This window comes from Psammomys obesus, unplaced genomic scaffold (assembly GCF_907164565.1).
Source record: "Psammomys obesus unplaced genomic scaffold, mPsaObe1.curated_primary_1811, whole genome shotgun sequence".
NCBI classification, from domain to species: domain Eukaryota; kingdom Metazoa; phylum Chordata; class Mammalia; order Rodentia; family Muridae; genus Psammomys; species Psammomys obesus.
Window position 1 is genome coordinate 7,581,493 of NW_026591918.1, and position 17,054 is coordinate 7,598,546.

Genomic DNA, 17,054 nt, shown 5'->3' on the forward strand with positions numbered 1-17,054 from the left:
TTCTCGGTTACATGGGATTACAGGGGCTCTGCCCACCCAGCTCACATTGTTTTATTCCAGGTTTCTGAGGCTGACAGACATCCTTCTTATGGAGCTTGCATTCTAGTGCGGAAGAAAGTACAGAGGCAAAGCAGTTACACACAAATGGCTCGTGTGACTAAGGAACCTGAATGAAAGGACATGGTGGTGTGGGGGGAAGGGTTATGATCCAACTGAGAGAGGAGCCTTCCAGGCAAGAAAATCTGCAACAAAGCAAAAGGGCGGCAACAGCCTGATGATGGGACTTGACGTCAGAAATTAAGTGTATGGGCTGGTGATGTGGCTGAGCAGGTAAGAACAGTAGCTGCCAAGCCTGGCTGACCTGAGTTCTATTCCTAGAACCTACATGGGAGAAAGGGCTGCCCATGACCTCCACATAACACCTTAGCAGAGTACACGCACGCACACACACACATGCACACAAAAGCAAAAAAAAAAAAAAAAAAAAATGAAGCTTTATAGACCACAGGCATGAGAGAGAATGGTACAGGATTAAAATGGCTGAAGGGCTGCTATGTGGATAAGAGCACAAGCTGTGCTTGCTTGAGATCTTGAATTCAAAGCACCCACATAGGCTTGGGTAAGACCTGTATTCACCTGTAACCCCAGCTGTCAGAGACAGGATCTGGTTGCTTGCTGGCTACCAGATGAACTCTAGGTTTATTGAAAAACTGTTTAAAAAAAAAAAAAAGAAAGAAATACTGGAGAAATAGAGGAAGACAACCCGATGTCCTCTGACTCTGCAGGTGTGCAGTGCACACAGAGAAATATGTCAGGAACTAGATCAAGTATGGTATGGAAGGGAGTTGGCCATAAACTTGAAGCAGTCCTCCTGAGTGTTGGAATGACTGTGTGTGTTTGTGTGTGTGCAGCCACAATGGATTCATTTGTAATAAAACACTGAGCAGCTGTCTGGACAGCTTCTCAGGAACTGGACTAAAGAGGAGCCCAGCTTAGAGGCTGCTGTAGTCATCCAGCAGGAGTGGGCTGAGTAACATCGCATTCAAAGAAGTGAGTGAATTAAAGAGAGTCTTTTTTAAAAGTCACTTAGGGATGGTTTGGGTGTTGAAGCAATGGATGAGCCGCCAAATTACATATTTATTGTTGGGGTTTTGTTATGCCCTGCCCCACCTCCTGCAAGGGAGTACGAATTAAGAATTCCTTATTTGCCAGGCTGGGGCGGCACATGCCTTTGATTCAGCAGGAAGATCTCTGAGTTCGAGGCCAGCCTGGTCTACAAAGCAAGTTCCAGAGAAACCCAATCAGGCAGGACTGAGCAGGACCAGAATTGTGAGAAGAACTAGGAGGATAGTGAAACCTGCGAGTGAAGACCTATGAGATCAAAATGAGACTGGCTAACCTCAGACTCTCACAGAGCCCTCAAAATTAGAGTTAGGTGAGGCGGCATACATCTTTAATTTTTTGAGTTGAAGGTTAGCCTGATCTACATAGCAAGATCCAGGCTAGCCGGGGCTAAAAGAAAAAACAAAACCTGTGTTAATTACACTGGGCGTGTAGCTCACTTGTAATAGTCATACTGACCATAAGTCCCTGGGTTCGGTCCCCATCATCACAAAAAAACAACGGAAAACCCATACTCCCACCCCGCCGGTCCCTCGTTCCCAGAATTCTCGAGGGCCGACGCCAGTGGCGGCCATCTTGACTATGGGCATCCCGGGAAAGGTGCGCCTGCGCAATGGCTCTCCTGCGCTTGCTGTGGCGGCGGCGTTCCTGAAACCACGGGCTGGTGGTGGTCGGCGGTGGCAGGGATGACTCAAGCGGAGAAGGGGGACACGGAGAACGGGAAGGAGAAGGGCGGGGAGAAGGAGAAGGAGCAGCGCGGCGTGAAGCGGCCCATCGTGCCCGCGTTGGTGCCCGAGTCGCTGCAGGAGGTGAGGCGCGGGATGGGCGGTGCTGGCCCCGGTTACACCGCGGCTAGCCTGGGCCTGGGCTGCTGTCGGGCCGAGGGCCGGGCGGAGGCGGAAGGATTCGGGGCCCCTCCCCTGCACGCCCGTCCTGTCCCCGTGCGAAGTCTCGCGGAGCAGGGCAAGTCCGGGGTGCACAGGCTCCAGGTCTCAGCTGTAAGATGTCACAGTTTGGTGCCGACACGGCCCTCAGGCTTGTTCAGGGATGGTTAGAGCTGTAGCCTGTTCCTTTGTTCGCAAATCTCAAGACAGTGGGGGTCTTTTCACATTTAAAAGCAAGGGAAAGGTGGCCTTTCCCTCGACACTAAGAGCCTGTGTCAATAACAGGTTTAAGTCAAAAATTCTATTTAGAATAGCATGACTCACACGCTCACTAACCCCAATGATGAGTAAAGAAAACCCATTCCATTAGGGAAAGCGGGGGGTAGGAGGCGGCAGTGCACAGCTCCCCGAAGAAATAGTAGGGAGAGATTAGACACTCAGGATTTCCTGTGGACCATTTCTGAGCCTTCTTCCTGTCCCATGCAAGGATTAAATGATCTACCCAGCAGGGCCACTGAAAGATGCAGTGTGGTGTGGGATAAGCTAGTTCGGGGACCGCCCGAAGGAGGGAGTGGAAACGCAGTGTGTCCTCCAGCCTTGACAAGGAGGGCAGAGGTCTCCAAGAGGCTAGAGATTTAGTGAGAGGTTAGAGAACTATGCAAGGTTCTCAGCATGTTGCAAGCGGTTCTCAAAGGGTTGCAAGTCCATCAGCTATCCCACCCATCAGATATTTACATCAGCAAATATAACAAAAACAAAACAAAAGGCAAAATAACAATCTTAGTGTTTTAAGTTTACGATTTTATGTTGGGTGTCAGATTGAGCAGTTAGAATTCCCTGAAGGCCACCGGTCCACACCCAAGCCACGTGATTAATTCTGGCGCCCTCACCAGAACTTGACGGGGCAGGAACGCCAGTAGAGCAGGTGGTGGGTCGAATTTATAGCAGCTCTGTGAATCGTGTGGCCCTTTTTGTACACTCGAGTGAGTTGTGTCACAGCCTTTGACTTCCATACCCTCTGTGGCACCTGTACTTTACGGACTTTTCTCGGTCTCAGCGTAAGTAACAAATAATACCCAGGAAATCATGGGTGGGGTGTACTGCTAGGTTTCTTTCCTAATACATTAAAATGCGTAATTACTAAACAATAATGCTGTGGGAAATTAATTCACATACTGTGGGTCGTTGCTGAGGTCCAGGTGCCCCTGATGGGTAGCAGACAGATAGAGCTCTGTCTGTTCTCCCCCGTCGATTGGGGAGATACCCTCCAAAGCACAGTAACGCCGACAGCATGTGCTGGGATAGAGTAGTAAACAGGACCGAAGTGTCCCCCGCTAGAGGCCTCCTGTCTGTTGGGATGGCAGACAGACAGCAGTAATGATGGAAAGAAGGAACGCTAGCAGGTCACGTTATGAAGGGTCCAGCAGATTTCCTCTTGGTGACATTTCATTCATTCCTGAAGAGAAGAGGTAGATGTAACTGAGAGAAAGAAGATTGCAGGCAGCAGGAACTGCATTGATGAAGGAAGGCTCCGGAGCCGTTGAGTTTTGCAATCAACAGAAGTCTGGACTGAAGTTGGGCATAGAGGCACGTGGCTGCAAGCCAAAACTTGGAACTTGGGAAGTGGGACTTATAAGTTTTAGCCCTGCCCTGGCTACATAAACTGTCTTTAAATAAATAAATAAATAAATAAATAAATACATACATAGATAGATAGATAGATAGATAAGGTTGAAAATATTAAATAGACTAAAAGGACAACAGTTCTAGAGCTAGGCAAGGTCTTGATTGAGGAGGCTGCAGCCTTTATTATATGTGTGAGCCACAGAAATGTTTTGAAAGAAGATATGCAGCAAGGACAGGGTGAAGAAGGTACCAAGGAGTCAGGCTGGGATTATGGTTCTCAATAGATAATTCTGTCTTTTTTCTCTTTTTAACAAAAGCTCTTAAAAAATTATTCTAAAGAATTATGTACATGGTTGGGGGGAGGGTATGCACATGTAAGTGCAGGTACCCATGGAGTCCAGAAGAGGGCGTCATATTCATGAAGTTGGAGTAAGTGGTAGTGAGCTGCCTGACGTGGGTGCTGGGAACCGAACTCTGGTTCTCTGCAAGAGCACTGCTCCCTCTTAACTGTTGAGCTGTCTGCCCATTCCAGATTCTCTGCTTTCAGAGGCATAGCCAAGGTCCGTCCTTCCCTTACTCTCTGCTGAAACTTTGCATGACTCAAGTTTTGGGGACAGAAGTTTCCCCAAGTAAGCTTGAATTCTTTCCGATGAGAATTACAGACCTAAAATAGTTACTCCATAAAAGCTCCCAGCCATCGCCTTCCTCGTCTGGATGTGTTCTGCATTGTCAGCTTTTGTTCATTTCCTCTTCTGATGTACTAGGATGGAGTTGTAAACTCTGACTTTGAACCCCAGGTCTTAGCAGATCAGGTAAATAGCACACACAACGACAAGCACATGCTGAGCTTGTCAGTGAATGTTGCTTCCAACACTGCGAAGCAGTAGTGCTGTGCTTACATTATTTTCTTCTTGAACTCGTACTGGTCACCCCAGAAGCTTTTTCGTTTGGCAGATGCCTAAGCCTCATGGAGCTTCTCAGTCCAGATTTCAGTAGGGAAGGCTTAGGCTCTTTCCTCTTCTATCCACAGAAACCTTAGCTGCACTTTCCACCATCTTCTCTTTCATCCATTTGTATTTCTTACTAAACAGAAAGTTCTCTGATAGTAGAGACTTGACCCTAACTACCATTCTACCTATATTTTCTAGTATACGCTCAATAATTATATAGTAATTTGCACTGGGTGAGTTTAGTTTTGTTCATGTAAGTGAGGAATTATTGAAGTGTGTACTATGAGTTCAAGTGAAGATAAAAGAATTTTCGTTCAGAAGAGCAAATGTAATATCTCTTAACTCTTCACTGGATAATTTTGATGCTTTTCAGTCTAATAGTCTGTGCTGGTGAGTTTGTGTCAGCCTGACATAAGCTAAAGTCATCAGAGAGGAGGGACCCTCAAGTGAGAAAATGCTTCTATGAGATTGGGCCGTAGGCAAGCCTGTGGAATATTTTCTTAATCAGTGATTGGTGTAGGAGGGCCCAGCCCATTGTGGGCAGTGCCGTCCTTGGGCTGGTGGTCCTGGTGAGGAAAGCGGGCTGACAGCCCATTGTGGGCAGTGCCGTCCTTGGGCTGGTGGTCCTGGTGAGGAAAGCGGGCTGAGCAAGCCAGAAGTAACAAGCCAGTAAGGACCACCCTCCATGGCCTCTGCAGCAGCCCCTGCCTCCAGGTTCCTGCTCTGTTTAAGTTGTTGTCTAACTTCCTTCCATGGTGATATGGAAGTGTCAGCTAAGTAAACATTTGCTCCCCAAATTGCTTTTGCCATGTTCTTTCATCACAGCAGCTGTAGCCCTAACTAGAACATCATATAGTGCCTTCCTGTGTGCTAGCTAACCTGTTACCTGTGTATTGCTAAAATCATATTTGTCTTTTTATGTCCGCAGCAAATCCAGAGCAACTTTATTGTTGTCGTACACCCAGGTTCAACAACTTTAAGAATTGGTCGAGCCACCGACACACTTCCTGCCAGCATTCCTCATGTCATTGCACGAAGACACAAGCAGCAGGGGCAGCCCCTGTACAAGGACAACTGGCTCTTGAGGGAAGGACTAAATGTAGGTCAAGAGGGGCTGGGGATCAGCCTAGGGTTAGAGTGTGTCTGGGAATCTTGAGCACAAACCCTCAGAGTTCTGCTTTTTAAAAATAGAATCATTCAGGGTTGTGAGTATAGTTTTCATCTTAGCTAGTTACATTTCCTGTTACTGTGATAAAACAATCTAACCAAAGCAATCGAGGGAGGAAGGGCTTATTTTGCTCACAAATTCAGGCTACAGTCCTTCGTGGTGGGGAAGTCGGGGTGGCAGGAACTTGAAGAAGCCAGTCGTATCCACAGTGTAGAGCCAAGTGAGAAACAGATGCATGCGTGCGTGCTTCTGTGCACTCAGCTCACGCTCTGCACTCTTACCCAGTTCAGGCTCGCTGCCTAGGGAATGGTGCTGCCCACAAAAAATAATTTACAATATCATAGTAACTTGAAACACTTCATGATTTATCAAAAATATACAAAGCAATGTGATACTGATAATCATAAAGATGAGTATTATATAGAGCTGTAAAGAGTCTCTGAAATACTTTTTTTGAGACACAGTCTCACAGTGTAGTTCCAGCTTACGTTGTACTCACTACATAGACCAGGCTGGCCTTGAACTCATAGAAGTCTGCTAGCGTCTTCCTCGAATGCACCACCATGCCTGGCTGTAATTTGAATAGTGCTATTTTTTTTTTTTTTTTTTTTAATCTGTCACAAGACACTTGAGGTTATAGGGCTTAGCAGATAGTAGTAGGCTTTTTGTTAGGGTTCCATTTTGACTCACTTTGTTTGAATTTTGAAATAGGATCTGCCCTTATAGTCCAGGCTGGCCTTGAACTCTTGTGTCAGCCTCACCAATACGTGGATGCTGGCATGCACTGCCACACCCAGCTCTGGAATTCTTAGGGTTACTGTGTCTAAACAAAGATTAAAGAAATGCTCCCTTTTGAGAGAAACTCTCCCTGTTGATGGCGTAAGTTAGTAGCGTGCCTTGTTTTCTCTTCACTGCTGACCACCTTTTATTTTTCTTTCCAGAAACCTGAAAGTAACGAACAAAGACAAAATGGCCTTAAAATGGTGGACCAGGCAATATGGTCTAAAAAGATGTCAAATGGTACAAGACGAATCCCTGTGTCACCAGAACAGGTTCAGTCAACTTTTCCTTCAGATTTATTATTTTTCCACCTGTCTTGACTTAGCCGTGTGTTGCGTAGCAGCGGGGATCTGTCATAGAGCCCTGGCAGACTTTGTTGTCCGTGCACCAGCATCTGTGACAGAAGACTAGACACTGCAGCGTCTGCTCCCCTGGGCTCCACGCCCCAGCCTGTTGCTCCAGCCCCCACATGTCTGCATGATGTTACTGTGCTGAGTTCTGTAGCCAGTTTTACAACAAAGATGTCTGTGTGTAAATATTTGAAGATGCAGTGGGGACTACAGAGTCAGTTCAGTAGTTAAGAGCACCGGCAGCTCTTACAGAGGACCCACGTGCAGGTCCCAACACCCACATCTGTAACTCCACTTCCAGAGGACCTGATCCTTTTTCTAGGCTCCAAGGGCATCAGGCAGGTATATGATCCACATACATCCATGCAAGTAAACACTCATACACGTAAAATAAAAATAGGTAAATATTTGGAAGAAAATCCAGTAAAGCCAGTGGACAGCACTAGGCTACTCCTTATGAGCGGCTTTTGTGTGGCTAGACACTGCCCTGGGCGTCAGTGAGTGAGTAGGGAGTAATTGGAAAGGCCTAGGACATTTCTGTCTACTACTGTAGACTTCATAAACACCATACACTAAGTGTCTTTTTTTAATGTCTTTAATAATAATTTACAAACTTTAAAATGTTTCAACTTTTTTGGTGAAGGGCTTTGTTTGTGTGAAACATTGGAAAAGAATGCATATAGAAAGACTTGAATCATGAGAAAGCGTGGGCTCAAACTAAGGACTCCACAGTAGTGAAGATTTCGGGGAGCGGAACCTTACTTTAGCAGTTGGAACTACAACTAAAGTGATGTGTTTGTTAGGACATGAGACAGGCTTTACCACAGCACCACCATCTGCAGTAGTACACGCATTGTGAGCATCGTAGAGGAGTTCTGTGTCCACTTCCAGGGTTTCATGGTGACCCGACCCTGCCAGGACATTCAACTGCACAGGGCGGCCATAGCTGCGGGCAGGGCACACACCAACCTCAGCATGCGGGAGATGCACCACACATTCTAACTTTATTCTTTCATAATCACCGTGAAGATACTGGTGTCAGAATAAGCTGTTTGAATTTTTTTTCACTTTTGAACTTTTTGTGGAGGACTAAGCCACACACACCCTCCCGAGCCCACACAGTTTCAGGGTCACCGATTGCATGGGAAAGTGTCCTGGGCAGTAACATGTGCAGAACAGCCAGTCCCTGTGATGGCTGATTGATTCTGCATCGCCTCCAAAGGGCCTGCCTCAGGGCTGGGCCTAGCTAAACTTTTTAAAAAATTGAAAATAGAAGGAACACGCCCCAAATGAGAAATAGTGTAGACTGAAGCATGCCTGCTTATTTCAGGGTCATACACTGTGTGTGGTTGTGCATGCCGTGCTCCTGTGTGGCTGGCAGCCTGCTTACGTCAGCATCAACATACAGGTGAAGCTGTGTGCCATGAGCTGTGGGTGTGCCGTCAGAAGGCTCCACCTCCACTGCGACCCTTCACAAGCACTGCTGTGTATGTGGCCTGTCACTAAGATGCTATGGCACCTGCAGGATGCGCATTTGTTCCCCCAGTCTTTATGCACATACAAGGTGGAATTTCCAAGAAGGGAGGCGTGGCAGGAGGGGACAGGACTGTCAGTATCTCAGCATTTGAGAGGACTGTCAGTGTCTCAGCATTTGAGAGGAGACCAGGGGACCCTTGCACTGGCTGCCTACATAAACATAGCTCATTTTCTGCTCTCTCTTCCCAGACACGCTCCTACAACAAGCAGATGCGACCTGCTATTCTAGATCACTGCTCTGGGAACAAGTGGACCAACACGTCCCACCAGCCCGAGTACTTGGTAGGAGAAGAGGTGAGAGACTCTGACAGTGGCTGAAATGGGAAAAAAAAAAAAAAAAAAAGAAAACACAGACCAGTGGTTGAGCCTGAAATTCACTCTGGTGTTTGGTAACATTGCTTGTTCCTGTTTTTGAGGAGCAGATAGTTACACTGAGATACACCATGCACAGGATCTAGAGCATTCAGAAAATGCTACTGACCTTAGAGCTGTGAGTGTGCATCCAGAAAACCCTTGGAGACAGTTCTGATAGTGTCCATCTTCCTTTCCTAGGCCTTGTATGTCAACCCACTGGACTGCTACAACATTCACTGGCCTATCAGAAGGGGTCAGTTGAATATCCACCCAGGCCCTGGGGGCTCCCTAACAGCTGTTCTGGCAGATATTGAAGTGATATGGTCTCATGCAATACAAAAGTATTTGGAAATCCCACTGAAAGATTTAAAGGTGAGGGAATGTTCAGTTATTTGGGTTTCTTTAAGATTCTTGATGAATACAGGTACTCCTTACTGAGTTCTGTGCAGTACACTGCCCTGAAGCTATTCTCAACTGTTGGCTAGTGGGAATATCTTTTTTACTTAATCCCCTCCAGTGATTTCTGTCCCCTAACAGTTTCTATGGTGTCTGAGCATTGCTCTGGTGTCTAAGCTTGTTCCTGTTCATGGCTTTTCTTTGTACCTCAGTCAGGCATATTAGCTCCCCAGGTTTCCATGTCAAAAATGTACAGTGATTCTGAGGAGTCAGGGAACTTTCGCTGTTCCTGGTTTCTCCTAAAAACAAGAGGTTTGAGCTTTTGCTCAGGGCCTGTGTCTGTAGCTCCTGCCCCCATGCAGGGAAGCCTCCCTAGGGAGTAGGCATTATGGGATTGGATTTGACTAGACTAGTGTTGACACATTCTTTTGTTTTTCACTGCTTTTCTTCAGTATTATAGGTGCATCTTGTTAATCCCTGATATCTATAACAAACAGCATGTGAAAGAGCTGGTGCATATGATACTAATGAAGATGGGCTTTTCAGGTATGCCTTCTGAGGTTCCAGTAAAACCCTTTAAACTGTTCCTTTTCACTGACAAGGTTAGTTGAATTCACTGATTTATTTAAATGTGTATTCTGAAAGAACTGGTGTTCCTTAGGTGTTTTCTCAGAGATTTCTAGGCTCCTAAATTGGGTTGCCATTTGTGTCAAGGTGCCTGCTGCTGTGCCTCTGATTGTCACCCCTCTACCTCTTTAATATTAGGGATTGTGGTCCATCAGGAGTCTGTGTGTGCCACATTTGGGAGTGGCTTAAGCAGCACCTGTGTTGTAGATGTTGGGGACCAGAAAACGAGCGTGTGCTGTGTGGAAGATGGGGTGTCTCACCGAAACACACGGTAAGGCTCTTAGGAAGTGTCATTTTCTAACTGCTCTTCCTTCGCAATCAGTTCAAATTATCGCAGGCCAGAAATTATATATGAAATGAAGTCTGCAGAGGAGTCTAGCGAGAATGGAGGTATAAGTTCTGGCAAGGCTAATTTATTGACTATAGGAAGCTTTCCAGCCTGCATTCACAGTAGTAGTTCCTGGGAGCAAGTTAGCTCCTTTTGTGTGGTTGGTTACATCCTTACAGCAAAGCTTTATTGCTCACGTCTTGTAGAAACAAACCAGGTTTTCCAGGCCTACGTTCTCTAGGGTTTTGAATATCTGCTGTCTTTATCATAATGGTGCACGTTGCTCAGTGGTGAGTGTCTCTTTGTCACGTCGATGATGCAGAGATTGATACAGGGAGCACTGAAACAGGTCTGTTCCTCTAATTCTGTAGTTTTCAAACCAGGATAAGTAAAGAGTCTGTGACCTCCCACCAAAACTGTGCATTGTGATACTCACATTTCTGACACCTTCTTTTGGTGGACAGTGTGCCTGGCTCCTTTATGTTCTGGTGAGTGAAAAGCCAATCTGCCATATGGTAAAGACACTGGACTTCAGTTTCCTTGTCCAGAATACTTACTTGCAAACAACTGGCAGGTTTAAGGCATTCCACCCCTCATTTTAGCTGGAGTTCTAATCTATAATCTACCTGTTTTTTGTTTTGTTTTGTTTTTTCAGTTCTTAAAACAGATATTTCTTAAAACATGCTATGTACCTTCTTAACAGGCAGATTAACCATCTTCCCCTTTCTTTTTACTTTAGGCTTTGTCTGGCATATGGGGGCTCTGATGTGTCCAGGTGCTTTTACTGGCTTATGCAGCGAGCAGGGTTCCCTTACAGAGAGTGTCAGTTAACAAATAAAATGGATTGCCTCCTCTTGCAGCACCTTAAAGAAACGTTTTGTCATTTAGATCAGGTACGAACAAAACTAATGTTGCCGTTAGTTATCTTTGGTTCCAGTAAAAATGTTAGGTATTTAAAGGAACGTACAACTTGACCAGTCTCACGGTGTCTGTTCAGCTACCTTGGAAAGGCTGGAAGCTGAAGCTCTTCTGCTTGAAACTCTTGGGCATCGTGAGGACGGTGAAGACTGTCTCAGGGTGTAGACAGAGAGTTAGGCAGGCACTGCCCACACGGTCTGACCGCTGTGCCAAAGGATGAAGGTTGAGGGAGAGTGAGTATAACAGGGAAGGAGATGGGTGCAGATATTCGATTAAGTGTGGCTCTATGGACTTTTATATGATGGATTATCAGCACTTAATCATCTCACTGTTGTATGTGGATTGCTTCAGTTTTAAACTTTATACAGGTGATACAATTATGAATCTTACGAAACTTGGGAAACATAAAGACTGTAAATGTCCCAGCTATTGTGGACATATTCTTACTGAGTCTTTATTCCGATGGCTGTCACTAATGAAAAAATACCAAAAAAAACAAAAAAATACAGGTGGCGGAGATCTCAGAAATAACATAGAGAAAGTACAGTTGAAGTCTTGTTTTATGAAGTTTATAGTAAGTGGTGCAGAGTTGGAGGGTAGCTGTTTCATGTGTGGGCTGTGAGGAGGCTTCTGTGTAATTTGAGGAGTGTACTTGCATTGTGACTGTCATCATCTTTTCCTGCAATCAGGACATCTCCGGGCTTCAGGACCATGAGTTTCAGATTCGGCACCCAGATTCCCCCGCCCTGCTTTACCAGTTTCGATTAGGAGATGAAAAGCTCCAGGTAAGCAGACAAGTGTATATGTTCATGGGTAGACAGGAAATATGCATTCACAGAGAGAACTGCCAGTGGTGAGGTCAGAACGCCAGCTCATTGTTGTTCAGTTACTCCCCCAGCCAGAGCAGCCCCTGTTGGAATACAGATTAGAACAGATCTGCCCCACCTTCTTTGTAAAATATTATATCTTAATTAGGTGTAAATATGTATGTCTGCATGGATATGTCCATGTGTGTGTGTGTGTGCAGGTGCCCACAGAAGAGGGCATCTGATAGTCTGGAGCTAGAGTTGCAGGTGCATGGGAGCTGCCAATGTGGATGCTGGGAACTGAACTCAGATCCTCTGCCAAGAGCACTCTTAACCACTGAGCTGTCTCCCTAGCCCCTAGGCTCCTCTTTTAGTTACTCAGAACGTGGTGGGTTTTCAGATGGGCACTGGGCTTCTAGGGGATCATAAAGTAGGTTATAAGGCACTTTTACATTTGCTGTGAGTGCCTCACATCCAGGTGCGTTGTGAGTTCTGGTCTGTCAGGCACTCCCTTTCCCAGGAGGACTGCTGCCCAGTGTGATGGGGAGCACCTGCTTGGTGGTTTTGTGGGGGCAGAATGAAGAGCCACCCTTTCCTAGGAGACGCATCTTTCGCTAAGCATTCTTCCTTCTGTGCCCAGGCTCCAATGGCCCTGTTTTACCCAGCAACTTTTGGGATTGTCGGACAGAAAATGACAACTTTGCAGCACAGATCCCAGGGAGACCCCGAGGATCCACATGATGAGCATTACCTGCTGGCCACACAGAGCAAGCAAGAACAGGTACACAGCACTCTGGTGGGAGAGGAGACGTTTCCGCACAAAGGAGCGCTCTACCCAGAATTAACAGGTCCTTCCTTGTGAGCAGTGCAGCTTCAGCAGACCGACCTGGTACTGCTTTCAGAACAGAAGTTAAAATTTTAATTATTCTGTACTTACTTAATATACATAAACTAAAGTTCTTAACTGCTAATCTGGTATCAGCAGCTCATGATGGAGACCAGGGGTTGAAATCTTGTTTGTCTTTGTTCTGTCCTAGAGGCAAGAAGAAGGTAGATTGGATCTAAAAATAACGATTCCCTAGCAGCCACTAACCTGTGGATCCCATTGAAATATTCCAATGAGAAGTCAGCTTACAGAAAGAACATCTGTCTGTGCTGACATTTCAGTCTTAAACGAACTGACTGATAGGACGGTGCTGGAGCCTGCCCACTCCAGAGCCTGCTTGCCTTGACAGAGCATGCTCACCCCCATGCCCGGGTTACATGGGCGTGGGTACAGGTTGTCTTGTACTATGGTGGCTTTTGCTTATGGCGTTCTCAGGTCGTCGAAGGGGTAGACTCTTAACTTGGACAGTGCCAGCAGGGTCTGTTGCACTCAGACCATCTACTGCTTTCTTTCTTATTTACAGTCTGCAAAAGCTATTGCTGACCGAAAGTCTGCATCCAAGCCCATTGGATTTGAAGGGGATCTCCGTGGCCAGTCCTCTGATCTTCCGGAAAGACTCCATTCCCAGGAGGTGGATTTGGCCTCTTCTCAGGGAGACTGTTTGATGGCCGGCAACGACTCTGAGGAGGGCCTCACTGCACTGATGTCCCGGAAGACTGCCATCTCGCTATTTGAAGGAAAAGCCCTGGGCCTGGATAAGGCCATCTTGCACAGCGTAGACTGTTGCTGTAAGCACACCTGGGTGCCAGGATACAGTGAAGGGAGGTGGAGATAAGTGAACTGGCTCAGTCGTGCTTGAGATGTGCAGCATTTTCTCTCAGAAATCATCAAGCCTCCTCCATCCTTGCCTTGCCAGGGGCTGGGAATACAGTAATGCAGTGCAGCTGGTTCCTGGCCCCATCGCACTTGCACTGCCATTTAGTCTAGTGCTAGCAATGAAGGTTATCACACAGACCATAAATTACAATTCTGGTAGGTGCTAGAGTTGAACTAAAGAGTTCCTCCTGAGTTTCTGATCAAGATATGTAATTAAAAAAAAAAAGAAATTCTTCCTTCTCTTGGGGAACTAGAGGTGGCTTTCTTGAGTCATGAGAGATATGAAGGATGATTGGAGGGTTAGCATTCAGAAGCTGGTGGCATTCTGGGCTGAGGAAGCCTGCTAAACCAGCATGCTTAGCCAGGCAGTCCATAGCACACTGGAACTCCCATGCACCTCCTTTAAAAGTTTGACTCTAATCGTAAGAGTAGTTGGGCAGCAGGTCCCCATCTGCAGTGTTGAGGGTGGATTTGGGGACAGATCTTGAGGCTGTTAGGTTGTTCAGGTGACAGATAGTGGATTGGCCATGTAGATGGGTAATTGGCAGGATGTCACTATCTTTTCAGCATCTGATGATACCAAAAAGAAGATGTACAGCTCTATCCTGGTTGTGGGAGGCGGTTTGATGTTTCATAAGGCTCAAGAATTTCTCCAGCACAGAATTCTCAACAAAATGCCACCTTCATTCAGGAGAATTATTGAGAATGTGGATGTGATCACAAGGCCTAAGGTGAGTTGTTTCATGATGCAAGTTGGACAGGACTCAAATGAAACCACCGTTGGCTACATCTAATGGCAATGTGCGTGGATAATGAAATCTGGGGAGGCATGGGCTTGTGACTGTGGAGTTTTGGTAACTTGGAGAATGAAAACATTAATTTCTACTGGGTCACAAATATGGCAAGAGTTCTGGACTCAGCTAGATTTCTTTTGCTTCGGTGTTTTTATTTTTAAGATTGATTTTATGTTATATGTTTAAGTGTTTTGTCTACATGTGTGTCTGTGCTCATACATGTACATGGTGCCTGCAGAGGCCAGAAGAGGAAATCAGATTCCCTGGAAATGGACTTAAGGTGTTTATGATCTGGCATGTAGGTGCTGGGAGCCTAACCCAGGTCCTCTGGAAGAGTGGTTATTAACCCCTGCGCATTCTCTCCAGCCCTGATTTGATCCTTTGAGATATGCTAACCTATTGTGTATTTAAGGCTGGCCTTCTTGAGTTCCTGATACTCCTGCTGCTACCTCCCAAGTTTTAGGGGTCAAGGAATATGCTGGTGTGCCTGGCCAGCATTGAGACTGGCTTTCTTTTTCTGGTCTGCGGACTGGAGATCTTAAAGGACTTTCTTTTTTTTTTTTTTTTTCTCTTGAACTACTTTGAAAAAAACAACAACAACAAAGCCAGACATTTAGCAATAGGTCCTACTTGCATTTGGAACTCCTGGCAGCATTCTGATGTTTTCTTTGGGTGGGTGGGGGGTTCTTAGAGGTCTCCTTCCTCTGCTGGAACCTCCAAGCATGTCGGTGAAATCGTGGACAGGGACATCTTCAGTATTAAAAATTGAGTTCTCATCAGCTATAGCAGAGACGGGTATGTGGGTGATTTCTGCCTTTTGTTCTGGTTGTTACAGTGCAGGGAATTGTTAGGCCGGTGCTCTACAGCTGAGGTACAGTCCAGCCAGTTTCCTGTTGCTTCACACAGATATAAATCCTGGCTTGTTTGCCATTGACAGAGCAGGAGTCCCAACCCCACTTGCAGAAAATGGTGCCATGTATGTCTTACCTGCCTTTGCTGAAATAGCTTTATCTTTGTCTAGGACATGGATCCCCGACTGATTGCATGGAAGGGAGGTGCAGTATTGGCATGCTTGGACACCACTCAGGAACTGTGGATTTATCAGCGAGAATGGCAACGCTTTGGTGTCCGAATGTTACGGGAGCGCGCTGCTTTTGTGTGGTGAAAACCAAAACTAGATCTCTGCACATAAAAGACTTAAAGAATATATGTATTTTAATTTATTGACCTTGAAGCTTGTTTCTTAGAATTAAATGAATTCAACTTTATGTTAAAGTATGGCACTGATTTGAAATTACAGTCTACTTTCCTTCGGGTCTACTCCCTCCCTGATGGGAAACCTTGCTGTGGGGCCTTCTAGCCTGATGAAACATGAAGCCCCGTGCAGCAGCAAGGGGTGCTGTGTGAGTGCTGGAACCAGCTGTGCTGTGTTTTCCCTTTTTATTCTAGCAGCAGATCCAAGTGGTCTGTCTGGGGTCTGTGTACATCATTCAAGGTCCTCTTAGAACTAAGCATTGTCTTTGTAACACCCCACCCCCAACCTGTCTGTGTATATCTGCAATGTTGTTGTTTGATACAACATTTGATAACAAAGTTTGATTTACAGAGTACCAGTGCAGAGCCCAGTGCAGGCAGGGCTTTAAGGCTAGGCTGGCTAGTTTTGTTACCCTCGTTCCTTTAGGGTAGGCTTAGGGAAAGGAGCAACTCAGTACCTGAAAAGGAAACCTTGTTCCTTTCCTAAAGCTAAACAGAAATTGCTTAGGAACGATTTAGAGTTGTTAGCCCGTATTGTACAATAAAACAGGTGGCTGCTGTAATTAATAACTTCATCTTCAAGTGTCTAGTTTGCGTTTTCCTGATGAACCAAGTAAAAGCTTTTGGAGTTCAGTATGATCAGCTGACTTGACTCTGAACATTGTAGAGAAAAGTTAAACATAGCCATTCATACCACTGGTCCTGGGCTCTTAGGAAGTCTGAGCTGCAGCAAGGGAGAGGCTGGACATAGTGCAGGCAGGGGCTACAGCGCCAGGGAGGGAGAGGAGGGGAGGTGGAGCAAAGTTCCTTAAGCTGGCTGTTAGGCATCTGCTCCTGTCATTTCTGTCAGCAGACTTGGCTTGGGGAGGCCTAGGAGGTAGAAGTCCAAGGTGGGAGAATTGCTGGTACTGTAAGGATAACCAGGCAAAGCTCAGTAGGTTAGGAGCAAGAGACATCTGCTAAACTTTAACCTGATAATGCTATTTGGATGTATACTTTTAAATTTGAAAAGTATCTGTTCTTTTACAATTTGGAATGGTTTTATGTTTCTGGGTTGTTTGAAGGCACTTTACATTCAGCCTGTGTTTTCAGAAGCATAATGTACCTGTTGTAACCATTCTCCACATGAATGTCTCTTATAGTGTTGATTTGGAGGAAGACTGGCTTCTGGTGGCTGAGCCTTGCCACACCTGCACTGCCTCAGCCATTACAGAGTTGTGTGCTCATGAAGCTGGATGTAGGGCGTTTGTACTTCATGCACCTTTGGGTTTTTATTTCATTCATAAGGCGTATTAGAATGAATGCTGTGGCCTTTTACATTGGCCCTTTTTTGCTTTCTTTTTGTATTGTTGAACTCAGGGCCTGTGCATGGTATACAAATACTCTGTCACTAAGCTGC

At 45.9% G+C, this 17,054-nt stretch overlaps 1 protein-coding gene across 2 annotated transcripts; it reads left to right on the forward strand.

Annotated features, from left to right (window-relative positions):
* The first annotated feature begins 1,728 nt into the window (after positions 1–1,728).
* Actr8 (actin related protein 8) lies at positions 1,729–15,669 on the forward strand. Of its 2 annotated transcripts, none has more exons than XM_055612361.1 (13): positions 1,729–1,931; positions 5,511–5,681; positions 6,692–6,802; positions 8,606–8,710; positions 8,969–9,142; positions 9,619–9,712; positions 9,932–10,064; positions 10,861–11,014; positions 11,729–11,824; positions 12,486–12,626; positions 13,255–13,519; positions 14,175–14,338; positions 15,423–15,669. In XM_055612361.1, exons 1-13 carry the CDS (start codon positions 1,809–1,811, stop codon positions 15,564–15,566), a joined length of 1,875 nt encoding a protein of 624 aa, XP_055468336.1. In that variant the 5' UTR covers positions 1,729–1,808; the 3' UTR covers positions 15,567–15,669. The 2 variants fall into 2 exon arrangements, with proteins under 2 accessions (XP_055468336.1, XP_055468337.1); XM_055612362.1 differs by having other exon boundaries at positions 1,863–1,931; positions 5,548–5,681.
* The last annotated feature ends 1,385 nt before the right edge of the window (positions 15,670–17,054 follow it).